Source organism: Neltuma alba, unplaced genomic scaffold, assembly GCF_004799145.2.
Source record: "Neltuma alba isolate B1F8T4 unplaced genomic scaffold, ASM479914v2 tig00012146_pilon, whole genome shotgun sequence".
Lineage (NCBI taxonomy): Eukaryota > Viridiplantae > Streptophyta > Magnoliopsida > Fabales > Fabaceae > Neltuma > Neltuma alba.
The window spans coordinates 44302-57504 of NW_021636695.1; the positions used below are offsets into that span (position 1 = coordinate 44302).

A 13203-nucleotide genomic window follows, 5' to 3' on the forward strand; every position below is an offset into this window, starting at 1 on the left:
TTTACTATAATTAACATATTTTGAATTTTTTCGCTGCATTCTAAACTTGTGCTATTAGGCGGAGCTTTTTTTGGATATATGAGACTTTTATTTTAGTTGTGATTGTTATGAGTGGTAGTAGTTGTTATTTTGTGGGCTTCAAATGCCCTAGCCTATTTATGACTGCTTTTACATGTAATTCGAAGATCCTAGAGTTTTATGATGGATTTGATATATATGAAAAACAGGTGTCACAATTATTTCTTGCTATGGTAACTATTTTGCTATTATGGAAAAGTGATTAGTGCATTATTATGGATATGAAATTTTAATAAATATGGTAAGCTCCTATTTTATTCGTTTTGCTTTTTTCTACCATAGTTGACTCTTCGAAGTGATTAACAAAGTCTTTTAAATCTATGGTAGTTTTCAATTCTATGATTTATTCTTTATATCATAGTTTTTACATAAATGTTTTGAGTTAACTCTTTTCTAAGATAATAGTTGTTAAATATTTAATTGTGGTTTTCGAAATAAATAAATACAAGAATTATAGAGGTTGTTACATTAAACAATGGCTCTTTTTCTATTACCATGTTAGTGGAACTAAACCCTTTCTAACATGATTTTGGATGTCTTGGTAATGTGAAATTTCTGCATTCATGTATACCTTTAAAAATAGATTTATTCCTTCTTCTAAACATTAATTTATATAAATATTAACTTGAGTTTTAAATACCTATAATAGACCATCTTGAGTTCCTTTTTTAACATGAATTTTCTTTGAAACGAGTTAAATGATAACTCCTTCAACCATTGTCCTTTTCTACCATAATAGTGATTAAAAGAGATTTTAAAGTAAGTAAATACTACCTCCGGTCCTAATTATAAGAGCCAGTTGACTAATTTGAGGAGATTAAAAAAGTAAGTTGAGATAGTTATTTGTCCTAAATAGGTGTTATCTTTCCTAAAATATCCTTACTAATCAAATGTATTGACTAGAACTATAATTATCAGAAGAACTGTCTTGAAAAAAATTGAGTAAATATGAGAGACAAAGTGGATTGGAATCTTATATTTATGACCAAAATAAAAGTCAAATAGGATCTTATATTAAGAACCGGAGATAGTAATTAGTTTTAGGATGTAGAGTTTATATCCCCCCCCCCCAAAAAAAAGAACATTGAACGCCCAAACCAACCACAAGATTACCAAGAAAAGGTCTATACTTGGAAGCGTCAGAATGGATCCAATTAGATGCAGTAGAAGCATGCTAGGTTAGACTAACATAGACTTTGTGATTGTCCAAGTTGATAACGAAAAACCGATGGTTTGACCTGTAAGATTTAACTTCACGAATATGAGGACCCATAACCAAAGAGGTCTGACACCCACAGAAAACTTGATCCACAAAACACTAAAAGAAATATATTATTTTAACATCTCAAAGAAAAGATATAACCAGACGTTTTTGAACAGAGGAGACCAAACATTAGCCACTGTTGCTCCTTTTATTGGTCTTAAAATTGCTGAAATTAATCAGAAGGATAAGAAAGCCGGATTTGATTTGATTTATAGAAACCCACGTAAAGGTAACTCTTTGCTCTAACTTGAGCATCCTCAGGTTAGAGTTTTCAGTTTAAGAGTATTTAAGCAAGTCCTGAAGTACCTTTCATTGATTGGTTCAAGAAACGCGCAAGTATTCAGTTGCCGGAGTGATTTCTAGCGTCCTACACGCCACCCCCTTAGAACACTGTTTTGAATAGGCTGTGAGATCACTTGGTTTGTAAATCAAATTGCATGCGAGAGATCTGTCTCTAAATGGCTTTCAATCACGCAAGATTGTGTAGATTCAGCTTCACTTGCCTCACATCTCACCTTAGTCGGAGAACAGGAGCTTTGCCAATAGGTCATCACTGCGAAATCTTCTTGACATTCCCACTTCCATATACACTTATAGGAGACCGAGACCGGACATGCGATAGGAGGGGAAAAAGCCAAATCTGGCGAGAAGCTTCAACTATTTCGAGAGAGGGGGATAGAGATCGGACTTGCAGCGACCAAACAAGGTAATCAAAAGGCGAATTTGTGACAAGAGATATCCGTATCTTCCTCTTCGGACTTTCTTCCCATGTATCAATAAAAATAGTTAAAAAAATATCAAATTTATTATAAAATTTAAGTAATTTTTAATATTATTCTCATTAACTACACTAAATTCTAATATCATATTATTTTCTATCATCTCACCACCCTTTAAATATAAAAATATATGAAAAAAATATTTGATATTGTGAACCAATTTCCACCATCCGCATGATCTGAAGAGTTCAGTTTTAATGTGAACATTTTGGTTTGATAAGGAAAACAAGTATGAAACACAAGAAACGAGATAGAACATCAATTATTGGGCAAGAGATTTTACTCGTAATAGGCATTTAAACCTTCATCAATCTGGTTCTTATCCAACACAAAATTACACATAATTTATAAACAATAAATAATTCAACTCATTTCAGTCTCCAAATAGGCAAGAGTGTCGTCACTTGTTGGTTCAAAGGTCCCACTCTAGTACATAACAGCATCCTCAACCTCACAAGGTAGTAACAGTAAAGGGTAGGTAAGAGAACCAAAATGAGAAATGAAAAGCCAAAAAGAAGTGAAGAACAGAATCACATTACGTGGTTGATGTTGCCATGTTGCGGCTAAGGGCAAGGGGATAAATGGCCTCTTTGACAAAATATCTATTTCCTCCTTGCTAGCCCCCCATCACATCATCTTGCTGGTTAGGAGCGGACTAAAATGGCAGCTCTATTTCTCTTGTTAAGAGGGGTATAAGGGTTTAAAGTTATAAGTGGAATCAGACCCACAATTTCTTACTTATGAGGGAGCTTTTAAACCATTAGACTACAAGAACATTGGCCTAAAATGAAAACGATGCATGAAGAGGGAAACACTGTTTACCAGCTGAGGCAACATGGTGCAAGCCATCAATCCAGCATCCAGTCCAGATGGGGATGAAAACACGTACGGATTCTCTCGTATTCTCTCGTGCAGGAGAGAGAGAGTGATGGGAGAGATGGGGTGAGATCCACCTAACAAATTTTGCTAGGCTCACTTATATGAAAAGTACTAAGTACTAGTCCTTTTTGAAGGGCATTCAGGACCGAAAGGACTCTAATGAAAGCTATTATTAATTTATTAGATTAGACGATTTGATCAAATATTGAAGTTCTATTGAGTATACAGAATAAAAATGAATAAAGAAAAATATAGAATAAATTGAACTCAATTTGTATTGAAAAACCAAAAAGGAAATATATTCACAACACATTCATCATGTAGCCTAGAATTAAATCACTGAAGTGAAAGCATTTTATGCAACTTACAGAATCTAGTACATTACAATATCACAGATCTTGAGTGAATCTCCAGCGACTTACCATCAACGCTCAGAAAATACGTAAGCACTATGGCTATGAGGAAGAATCCAGAACTTTCAGTGTTGCCTTGGCTGAATCAAGTTCTTCTACATCCCAGCAATAGTTTAGAGAGAAAATATTATCAGGACTTCTTTTTTGGCAACTTAAAAGCATTTGGCTTTATTTAAGGAAAGAACAAAGTCAACTGGTAATGATTTCTTACTCTGCTCCATTGCTTTTGCTTTTTGGATAGTTGTGCGGAAAAATAAGTTCCCATTTCTCTGATAGACAGCCTACATTAGGAAAAATGAAATCCTAAAGTTGTTTATGTGTCTTCTCAAGCCTAGCCAGTTACAAGGAAGTGCATGTTTCCCTGACACAAGGGAGAGAAAGAACAAGAAGTAGAAGAGAAAGTAATAACTAAAAAAGAAAGAGGTTGTATAACAGAACAATATTATTATTCATAGCAGGTAGGAAGTGACCAACAGACAAACAGATCAAAACAAAGTGACCAGCCGTCTTTATGATACGGGAACTAAATTGACAAGATTACAAGTTATCATTTCAACCATGGTGATCTATATTCTATAGCTTGTCATCATCTTGTCCTGATTAAAATAGGCTATTTTTAGTAAGCAATAGGGCTTCAATGATAAGCGCTACAATGTTCAACCTTCTTAAACACACCCACAGGACATCCATCATTTCTCCACCATCACATGAAGAACACTCAAATCTAGGACAAAGGGGGGTTGGGGTGGGGGGGGGGGGAACGATGCTTGAAAACTGAGACATGGCATAAAGAAAATTAGTTTTCTTTTCCACCTAGACATGTTTTCCCCATATACTTCAGGGAATTTGAGGAATGAGTCACATTGTTCATGGATTATACTTCTTTGGTTCCCAATATAGGTTCATTTTAACAACGGCGTACAAACAAAAACTGATACTTGAATGGAAGTCAAATAACTAAAGACATAAAATATTTGTAAAACTTTCCAAATCTACCGTCAAGACTATATCAATTATAATGAATTACTCCTCCGGTCCTAAATATAAGACCCTTATACACACTAATATAAGGATCTTATATTTAGGACCAGAGGAGTAATTGCTTATAATATTTAATTGGAAAAAAGGGAAAATAGGAAAAAGGTATTAAATACTCTAAATATTATCAAAGCGAATTTATATTTTGGACCAAGTAATGCAGGGAGAATAGGACATATATCGCGGGCCGGAGGGTCATATGACAACATAGGAAATTCAGGGCAATAAGAAAGTTTCACAGTTCTCACCATACCCCTAAATATCGTCACTGGGTTAGCCATATCAAGGCATAAGATCCCTTGCATCAATAATAGGCAGAGGCAAGAATATAGTGGTACTTTCAATTCAAACTCACAAAATCCAGAAGATATTAAATTGGGAATAAATTAGATACCTCTATTTAAGTTGCTTGCAGTCATTTTCTCTAAAGTGAAAATTTCTGTTTGCAACTCAGTGCCCCATGATTAAACCAACAAAAAGAATCATACACAAATTATCTGTAACTGAAAGGAAAAATTGTAAAATTTAACATCCCATTAACTTTCCAAATAGGGCTTACAAGTTATTTCTCCCAAACTTTCCATTCAGCTTACAAATTGATTGAACAGCCAGTTCTTACATTGGACTCGTAAGTATCAAAACTGTAAAAGTTAATTCTTCCAAACTTTACCGAAGCCTAACAGCCTAATGCTTGTAAATTTCGTTGGCTGAATCAACTAAATTCCCTGCTTTGGAGCAAAGATTTAGGAGACGAGTAACGGGAATTGAACGAAGAAAAAAGCAGCAAAAGAGGAGATACCCTAGAAGATGGAAGATGGTTGAGCTCATCTATGGCGATTTCGTGACTCTTCAGTTCCTTCAAAAGACCGACTTTGGGATCAGCAGCTGCACTTGTCTTGTTGGTTAGGCCCAAGGACGAAGACGCTTCGAATGCCATTTTCACCGGGTGATGCAAGAGTGCGACTACTGGCATCCGACACCAAAGGTTTTATTCAACCTATAGATTGATTGATGATGTTGGTGGGTGCGTCACCCGCGGTTGTAATATTTTCCTCCTTTTTATCTAAATATTTACTAATAAATATTTTTTTTGGTAAAAATAACAAAAAATACTCGTTGAATTTCAGAATTTTAAAATAAAAAATAAGTTATTTTGATAAATTTTGATATTGGAAGTAATTAAAACTATTATAAGAATATTCAGCATCACCTATTTATCTTTTTAAAAGTTAACTATTATTTTTTTTTCAAAACTTGTTTTAGGCAATAATTTTATTAAACTATTTTACAAAAATAAAAGCATAAACAAACAACTCTTATATTTCTGAACTTTTATTCTTCATCTTTTAAATAGTGAGTTTGCTTTTCTCTGGAGTCTTCTAATCTATATTGATGCATGCAATGACCAAAATGAAATATGTTCTATAAGAATTGGTTTTTTAAGAAAAAAAACCCAACAAAATTCAATAACCATCTCCCACTAATTTTTAATCGTTTCTTTTAATCAATTTACAGAATTAATTTTATAAATCAACCGAACAAAATTCAATAACTAGTTTCCAATCAATTTTATAATAAACAAAAGATTAGACAAGGAAAATTTTAGCTGTCACCATATCAAACGATAATCTGGAGATTGTTGGATATTACTCTCGTTTCAAATATGTGAGGTATTTTATTAAATTCTAAAAATAATTAATATTCTTTATATAAATTATTATTAGTATTTTGTAAAATGCCTTACACTTAGGTTCCTTTTAAGCTCTTAATTAACTTGTAATCGTCATGGAACCTTTTTGCCGAATTTTTTGTTTTTTTTAAAAAAGAATTTAATATAATTTTTCCTAATATTTTTGCACTATTCATTCCCAATGGATCATTCAACAATGGTTTCTTGGAATACAGTACTTGGCCCAAAAATAACGAATTGAGAAAACTTTATTAGAGGGCCTTAACCCCTTGGGCAAAAGAAAGCCCATTAAACGCAAAGGAAAGCCCATTAAATAAAATATTTGTATCAAATTTCTTATATTTATTATGTCAAATTTTTTTAGAGTTATATGTCTTATTTTTTATATGAAATTATTGTTTAATGATAATATTTAAAAAATACGAAACATGATCATATATGATTAAAAAAACTGATATAATGAATATAAAAAACTTGAATTGGGTATTGTCCTAAATGACTCTCTGCTGGCAACGCTGAAGTATGGGTTAGTGTAGGAAATATTCTTGGGGGTAGCCAACACAAAGCCATAAGGAACAATTAATGGAAGAGAACCTACTGCATAAAGCTTTGCTTATACAGAAGATCAAGATTTTGTTTTCAATTCTACTGATACGAGAGGAACAGCTTATGGTGAACGTAATTGTCAGCTTCAATTTTTCAAGAGAAAAAGAAGAAAATAGAAGTACATTCTTAGGCATAGAAGTTAAAAAGATGGCCAAAGAATTGATGAAGAATGGTACGATCATTCAAGCAGATGGCATCACACGTATATTCCAGGTGGGAGCAAAAATTTTAGCACAGACAAATTTGATTTCATATTCGCATAAGTCTTGAGACTATTGGAAAATGCCTGAATGAGCAACTCATGGGTTAGCTACTGTTCTAAAGCCAAAACCAGATTCTATTGAAAAGACCTTTCTGGTTGCAAACTCTACCTCTCATCTTGAGGACAAGGTGTAGCTTTTAGGGGAAGGTAATGGTAGAACCATCTTAGCTAGCCATACCTAGCAAAAGAAGCATAGGAAAATGCAAGCAAAAGGAAAAGCACACTTTCCAGGGGTCAAGTAGTTTACTTTAAGACTTCCACCACTTTAGAGAGAAGCTAAAAGTTAGAATGGCTCTAGAGGTGCTTTAGACCAATCTTTTGTCAAAGGATCTTTTGGGGACTGTGTTGGTTACTTTCTGGCTTATATTAGCCTTTAGTTTCTTTGAATGGGGAGGACTTGTTTTGCATTCAAGTGGAGTATGGAGAGGACTGGCCTCTTAAAAGCCAGGTTAAGGATAGAAACAGAGAGTATTTCTTCATCATACTTATATGTATTTCAGTATGTTAGTGAGTTGAGTGTTCTTATGTGTGAGTTGAACAAGTGATATCTTGTATTGTAACAAGTGGTTGTTTGGCGTCAATATTAGTTTCAACTCTATTTTCCTATTGTTCTACCTTACTTCCTATCATTTGTTATCAAAGCTTTTGAGATATGTAATTGTGCTGGTTCTCCCACCTTAACAACTAGCTTTTAGGGTAGGATTCCCCATCCTACTAAGGTATATATCCATTAATTGGCATCAAAGCCAAATTGTTAATAGCTCCGAAGAAGGCTACTCATGGAGGGTTCTAACTGGCAGGTTGTAGAGTAAAGTGTCATGAAGTGAAGCTATTGAGATGTCCACTTTCCATCGGGACCAATTGATAATGGGGTATTCAAGTGGGTTGATTCTCCGACTTCAACAGCTAGTTTTTAGGTTAGGGTTCCTCATCCCACTTAGGTACCCATTAATTAGTATCAGAGCCAAGCTATTGACGACTCAGGAGATGGCTACCCATGGAGGGTTCTAATTGGTACGATGCCTAATGAAATGCCATGGGATGTAGCCATTAAGACGTCAACTATCCATAGGGGCTAACTGATAGAGACTTGGTAGTATGGGATCCTAAGTCTCACATTGAGTATAATGGGATGCTTAGTAGAGTATTTATAACTTTTGGTATACAGTTTCCCTTCATACTTAAGTACTTGTTAGACTTCTAACTCTTATTTTTTATTTTCAAATTTGTATCCAGTTAAGAATAATAATTCAATCTTTTAGCCCTTTAATGTCATTCGCCCTATAAGATATGGGATAAGTTGCTAATTGTTACAAATAAAACCTACTACCTTCAGTCCTAAATATCCTAAATATAAGAAATAAACAAGAGTTTCATTTTGATTCTAAATATAAAATATCAATCCACTTTGTCTCATAAATTTATATTTTCTTCTTTAAAGTATCCTTATTGATTATTCATGGTAAATGAGTTTTTATCAATGACATTTGACGTTGACGATTTCCGAGCATTGCACTTAGAAAGGTTCTTCTCCGTCCATCATCCTACTTCAAAGTTTCATTAGCTCGCCTATAGCAAAGTTGAATTGTGGTATCCTTGGCTTATTGAACTCCCCAGAAGAGAATAAAACGGCCAGAGGCATACCCGCACATGACTAAAAAAGTTATTTTAAAAAAACGACATACATTTATTATAAATAATTAAATAACTTAACTAATTTGAATCCTACCTTACACCTATATCATAAAGATCAAATATCTTTTTGGATTGCACTCCAAAATTCAATCAAAGATTAATTTATCCAATAAAAATAAAACCAAGTAGATCAAATAGTCGTAAATACAACATGAATTATGATTCACACGCTTATAGATCAAGCAAACAATGAAGAAATTTTGAAGACTATATAAAATATAAATTTTCCCATACCCGTAAACTAGGGGAGCAGGGAATGTAGGTCAACGAAAAATCACATGGCTATCTTTACATTTGCCTAAAACAGGGATCTTCTGAAACCATGCACTAACAGTACTTAATTTGAATAATAATCATTCCGAAACTAAAGCTATAATTCAAACAGGAATCTATGTTTTTTTTCCATAAATTTAAAATAGTTTTTCATAAAGGTTGAATGTCTTCAAAGTAAAATGTATAGAAGTTTAAAAATTATAAAATTATATAAATTTGACAAAATAAATAAAAAAGTTAATATAATCTTTGATCCTTGAATTTTGTTTTCATTTTGGTTTTAATCTCTCAAGTTTTAAATCATAAATTCTGATCCCTCTAGGGGCAAAATGGTTCAAGTTTTATTGGATTATGGGGACCAATAAGAAATTTGAGAGATTAAAACCTATGATTTAAAGCTTAAGAGACCAAAATCAAAATGAAAACAATCTTGAAGGGTTAAAATTTATATTAACCCATAAATAAAATATATGTAACTTGTTTATTTTTCTTTCAATGTCTTTAACTTGCAGAAAACGAAGTATGTCTGAGAACATGTGAGCGCAGCCAATGCCGTAAAGCATTGGGATTATACATAAATATATATATATATATATATATATAGAAAGTTTAGTCTAGAAATATATGAAACATAAATTTCGCAATCATTAAAGTTAAATTTACATTCATTGGTATTATAAAACATGCCTATAAATAAATTTATGTATGGTTTTTCTTTTAAAAATTCATTCTTTCAATTTAACTTATTAGCTTCTCATTATTTTTATAATTATAAATAACATCACAATTACATATTGCGTTTAATAAAATAAAATACATAAAGAGGCTTATATTTTCCAAGAAGAAAACATTCACATTAGTGCATACCTGATATGATTAGTTCCTTTTAATTGATCAATTTAGCTTGCACAAGGGAAATGTGGTTTTTGGTATAATCTATTTGCATTTGGCCTTTGATCGAATTGCCTCTTCTTTCTTCACCAATATGCATTTGAGTATTTTCCAAAGGTGCAGCTCCAGAATCGACACGTCTTAAATAAGATGTCTGTCCACAAGAAGGAACAGACATGTCAAAGGGATTTTTTTTTTTTTTTAACACACTCACGTGCAATATTTACAACAGAATGTACTTCCTTTTCTCTACTTAATTCTTCTTGTGCTAATTTTTCACCTTATGCAGAGTCACAAAGAGAATCTTTCCCAAGCTCTTAGCCTATTGTGTGAGACAAGATATCATCACGAACAGAAGATAAATAAAAAAAAGTACGATAATAATGTGGGGGAAGTGAGCTATCAACAAACAATGATTCAATACTACACACATCATCATTATTGTACCTGTCCCAAATGCCAACGAATGTTCCTCATAGGAAGACTGGAAAAATGACTTACTCTTTGAACAGTTTCCTCATCTTCTTTTGAACTTCAGCGACATCCATGGGATCCATGGCCTAAACAATGAGTGTTATTGTACTTAGAGAAGCATTTCTCGTAGAGAAACATTTAGTAGCATCTAATACATGTTATACTACATCTAGTCCTTAATATAAGACATATTTAACTAATTTGAAAAGATTAATAAAGTTAATAATTTAATTTAAAATATTTATATTTATTATTGTAGAGATATGATATGATTTGATATGTAAATATTATGTAATTATGATTAGGATTTGATAGGATATGATATTATCATAATGAGCCATTAATGTAGAGGCTCCTCTCACTTGTATATATATATATGTATATTCTGATCAATGAAATACAAGAGAATTATTCTCCATATTATTCTATTCCCTACATGGTATCAGAGCGTGGGAATTTTCTTTCTGGGTGTTAATTTTCGGTTGCTACAGTACCAAAATTACTGTGTGAGCTCGTGACCCTCTTCCCGACGCTTCCCTTGGTGCCACCGCCCTGCACTGTTCACTCGGCGTCCGTACAGTGTCCGTACGCTTTGCACTGTGATCGACTTTCCGGCGCTCTGCACTGTTCACTCGGCGTCCGTACAGTGTCCGTACGGTTATTGCTTTCTGCGCGTTCTGTTTCGTTTCTGGCGCATCTCCGGCCCACTGTTTGTGCAATTCAGTTCTGTTTGCAGCTCCCTGTGTAGCTGTTGGCATTTTCACTGCTTTGGTATTCATTAGGTAATCCAGGTATCGTGCTTTGTGTTCCTGTGTAACACTCTTTCGCATTCCCTTTGGTTAGTGCACTTCATCTATGGCGGAAATTAAATCTGTCTCGGAGCTTGTCCCAACTATTACTAAAATTACTGATCACAAGTTGACTTGGGTAAATTATTTGGATTGGAGTAAAACCATTCGCCTTATCTGCGGAGCATTGAGAAGGAAGACCATCTGACTGATGATCCTCCAACAACTGATTCCAAAAAGACCTGGTTGCGGGATGATGCACGGCTATTTTTCCAGATCCGTAATTCCATTGACAGTGAGATTATTCCCTCTATTAATCACTGTGAATTGGTTAAGGAACTAATGGATTATTTAGATTTTTTGTATTCAGGAAAAGGAAATATCTCTCGTGTTTACGAGGTCTGCAAAGCTTTCTATCGTTCTGAAAAACAGGATCGTCCTCTCAAAGCTTACTTTATGGACTTTAAAAGGATGTATGAAGAACTGAATGTGTTAATGCCTCTTACTGCTGATTTGAAGGTTCAGCATAAGCAACGGGAGCAAATGGCTATTATGAGCTTTCTTACTGGTCTCCCACCTGAGTACGACACAGTTCGGTCTCAAATCTTATCCGGATCTGAAATTTCTGACCTTCAAGATGTGTTTTCCAGAGTAATGAGAGCTGAGAATCTCTTGCCACCAGCTGCTAGTATTCCTACAAGTGCCTTGCTCAGTAAGGGCACCTATGAGACTCGTAGTCCCATTGATAACCGCGGGGGGCCTACCCGTGGTGGTTCGAAGCAAGGGGGAGCCCCTTCTGACTCCAGTGAGGTAGTGTGTTATTACTGCAAAGAACCGGGGCATACAAAACGCACATGTCGAAAACTTCAGAATAAACAGCAACGGAATAACTCTGCCCACGTGGCTACACAAGCCAGTGCCCACGTGGCTACACAAGCCAGTGACACAGTCACGATTTCTGCTGCTGAGTATGCCCAGTTAAAATCTACTACACCGTCTGTGAGTGCCGCAGCTACAACAGGTAATAATGCTACTGCCCTTGCTTCTTCTTCCTCAAAGTGGATCATAGATTCCGGGGCTACTGATCATATGACAGGTAACAGCCATCTCTTCTCCTCTTATAATGCTTTTGCCAATCCGTCAAGTGTTTCCATCGCTGATGGTTCCCAGTCTCAAGTTCTCGGTTTTGGCACTGTTAATCCCACACCCTCTATCCGTTTGTCATCTGTGCTAAATGTTCCTAAACTTGCTTTTAATCTCCTATCTCCCAGTAAACTCACCCGTCAACTAAACTGTTAGGTCTCACTTTTTCCTTCTCATTGCTTGATACAGGATCTTTTGACGAGGCGGATTATTGGTAGAGGTTATGAATCTGGTGGGCACTATATACTGGATGATCGGGTGTCTCATGCGGTAGCTTGCGCTAGCAGTCATTCTCCCTTTGAAGTTCATTGTCGATTGGGTCATTTGTCTCTATCTTTTCTTAAGAAAGTTTATCCTCAATTTCAGCATTTGTCGTCTTTAGATTGTGAGTCATGTCAGTTTGCCAAGCATCATCGTCTTCCTTTAGTGTCTCGTGTCAATAAACGGGTTTCATCCCCTTTTGAGTTAGTCCATTCTGATGTTTGGGGTCCTTGTCCTGTAGAGTCCAAAGCAGGGTTTAAATACTTTGTTACATTTGTTGATGATTATTCCCGAACAACTTGGTTATATTTAATGAAACATCGTTCTGAATTGTTTTCCCATTTTTGTGCCTTTTGTGCTGAGATTAAAACTCAATTTAATGTTTCTATTCGCACCTTACGAAGTGATAATGCTAAAGAATATCTCTCTGCTTCGTTCCAATCTTACATGCTTCAAAATGGTATACTTCATCAGTCGTCTTGTGTCGATACACCAGCTCAAAATGGTGTTGCAGAAAGAAAAAATCGCCACCTACTTGAGGTGGCCCGTGCACTTTTGTTTCAAATGCAGGTTCCTAAACCATTTTGGGCTGACGCGGTCTCCACTGCCTGCTTCCTTATTAATCGAATGCCTTTCTCTGTTCTTGATGGTAACTCTCCTTTTTCTACC

At 34.8% G+C, this 13203-nt stretch overlaps 2 protein-coding genes across 3 annotated transcripts; one reads left to right on the forward strand and one right to left on the reverse strand.

The window, feature by feature from the left end:
- Window positions 1-3277: 3277 nt before the first annotated feature.
- LOC114723580 (uncharacterized) lies at window positions 3278-5413 on the reverse strand. 2 transcript variants are annotated; one of them, XR_003738257.1, is made up of 3 exons: window positions 5251-5413; window positions 3625-3774; window positions 3278-3508 (listed from the first exon to the last, which is right to left on the reverse strand). XR_003738257.1 is itself a non-coding variant. In XM_028909777.1 (3 exons), the coding sequence occupies exons 1-3, from the start codon at window positions 5386-5388 to the stop codon at window positions 3456-3458; spliced, it is 261 nt and encodes an 86-aa protein (XP_028765610.1). In that variant the 5' UTR covers window positions 5389-5413; the 3' UTR covers window positions 3278-3455. The 2 variants fall into 2 exon arrangements, 1 of the variants encoding a protein (XP_028765610.1); XM_028909777.1 differs by having other exon boundaries at window positions 3625-3694.
- Window positions 5414-11197: 5784 nt separating this feature from the next.
- LOC114723576 (uncharacterized) lies at window positions 11198-12823 on the forward strand. Its single transcript, XM_028909774.1, has 3 exons — window positions 11198-11269; window positions 11407-12226; window positions 12463-12823. The coding sequence occupies exons 1-3, from the start codon at window positions 11198-11200 to the stop codon at window positions 12489-12491; spliced, it is 921 nt and encodes a 306-aa protein (XP_028765607.1). The 3' UTR covers window positions 12492-12823.
- Window positions 12824-13203: the final 380 nt, after the last annotated feature.

Coding starts and splice junctions, on each gene's coding strand:
- LOC114723580 (XM_028909777.1), bottom strand. CDS start 5,388: ATGGCATTCGAAGCGTCTTCGTCCTTGGGCCTAACCAACAAGACAAGT. Junction 3,695..5,250: donor ACCATCTTCCATCTTCTAGG/GTATCTCCTCTT, acceptor TTCCTAATGTAG/GCTGTCTATCAGAGAAATGG. Junction 3,509..3,624: donor AGCAAAAGCAATGGAGCAGA/GTAAGAAATCAT, acceptor GCTGGGATGTAG/AAGAACTTGATTCAGCCAAG.
- LOC114723576 (XM_028909774.1), top strand. CDS start 11,198: ATGGCGGAAATTAAATCTGTCTCGGAGCTTGTCCCAACTATTACTAAA. Junction 11,270..11,406: donor CTGATCACAAGTTGACTTGG/GTAAATTATTTG, acceptor CTATTTTTCCAG/ATCCGTAATTCCATTGACAG. Junction 12,227..12,462: donor GGCTACTGATCATATGACAG/GTAACAGCCATC, acceptor TGCTTGATACAG/GATCTTTTGACGAGGCGGAT.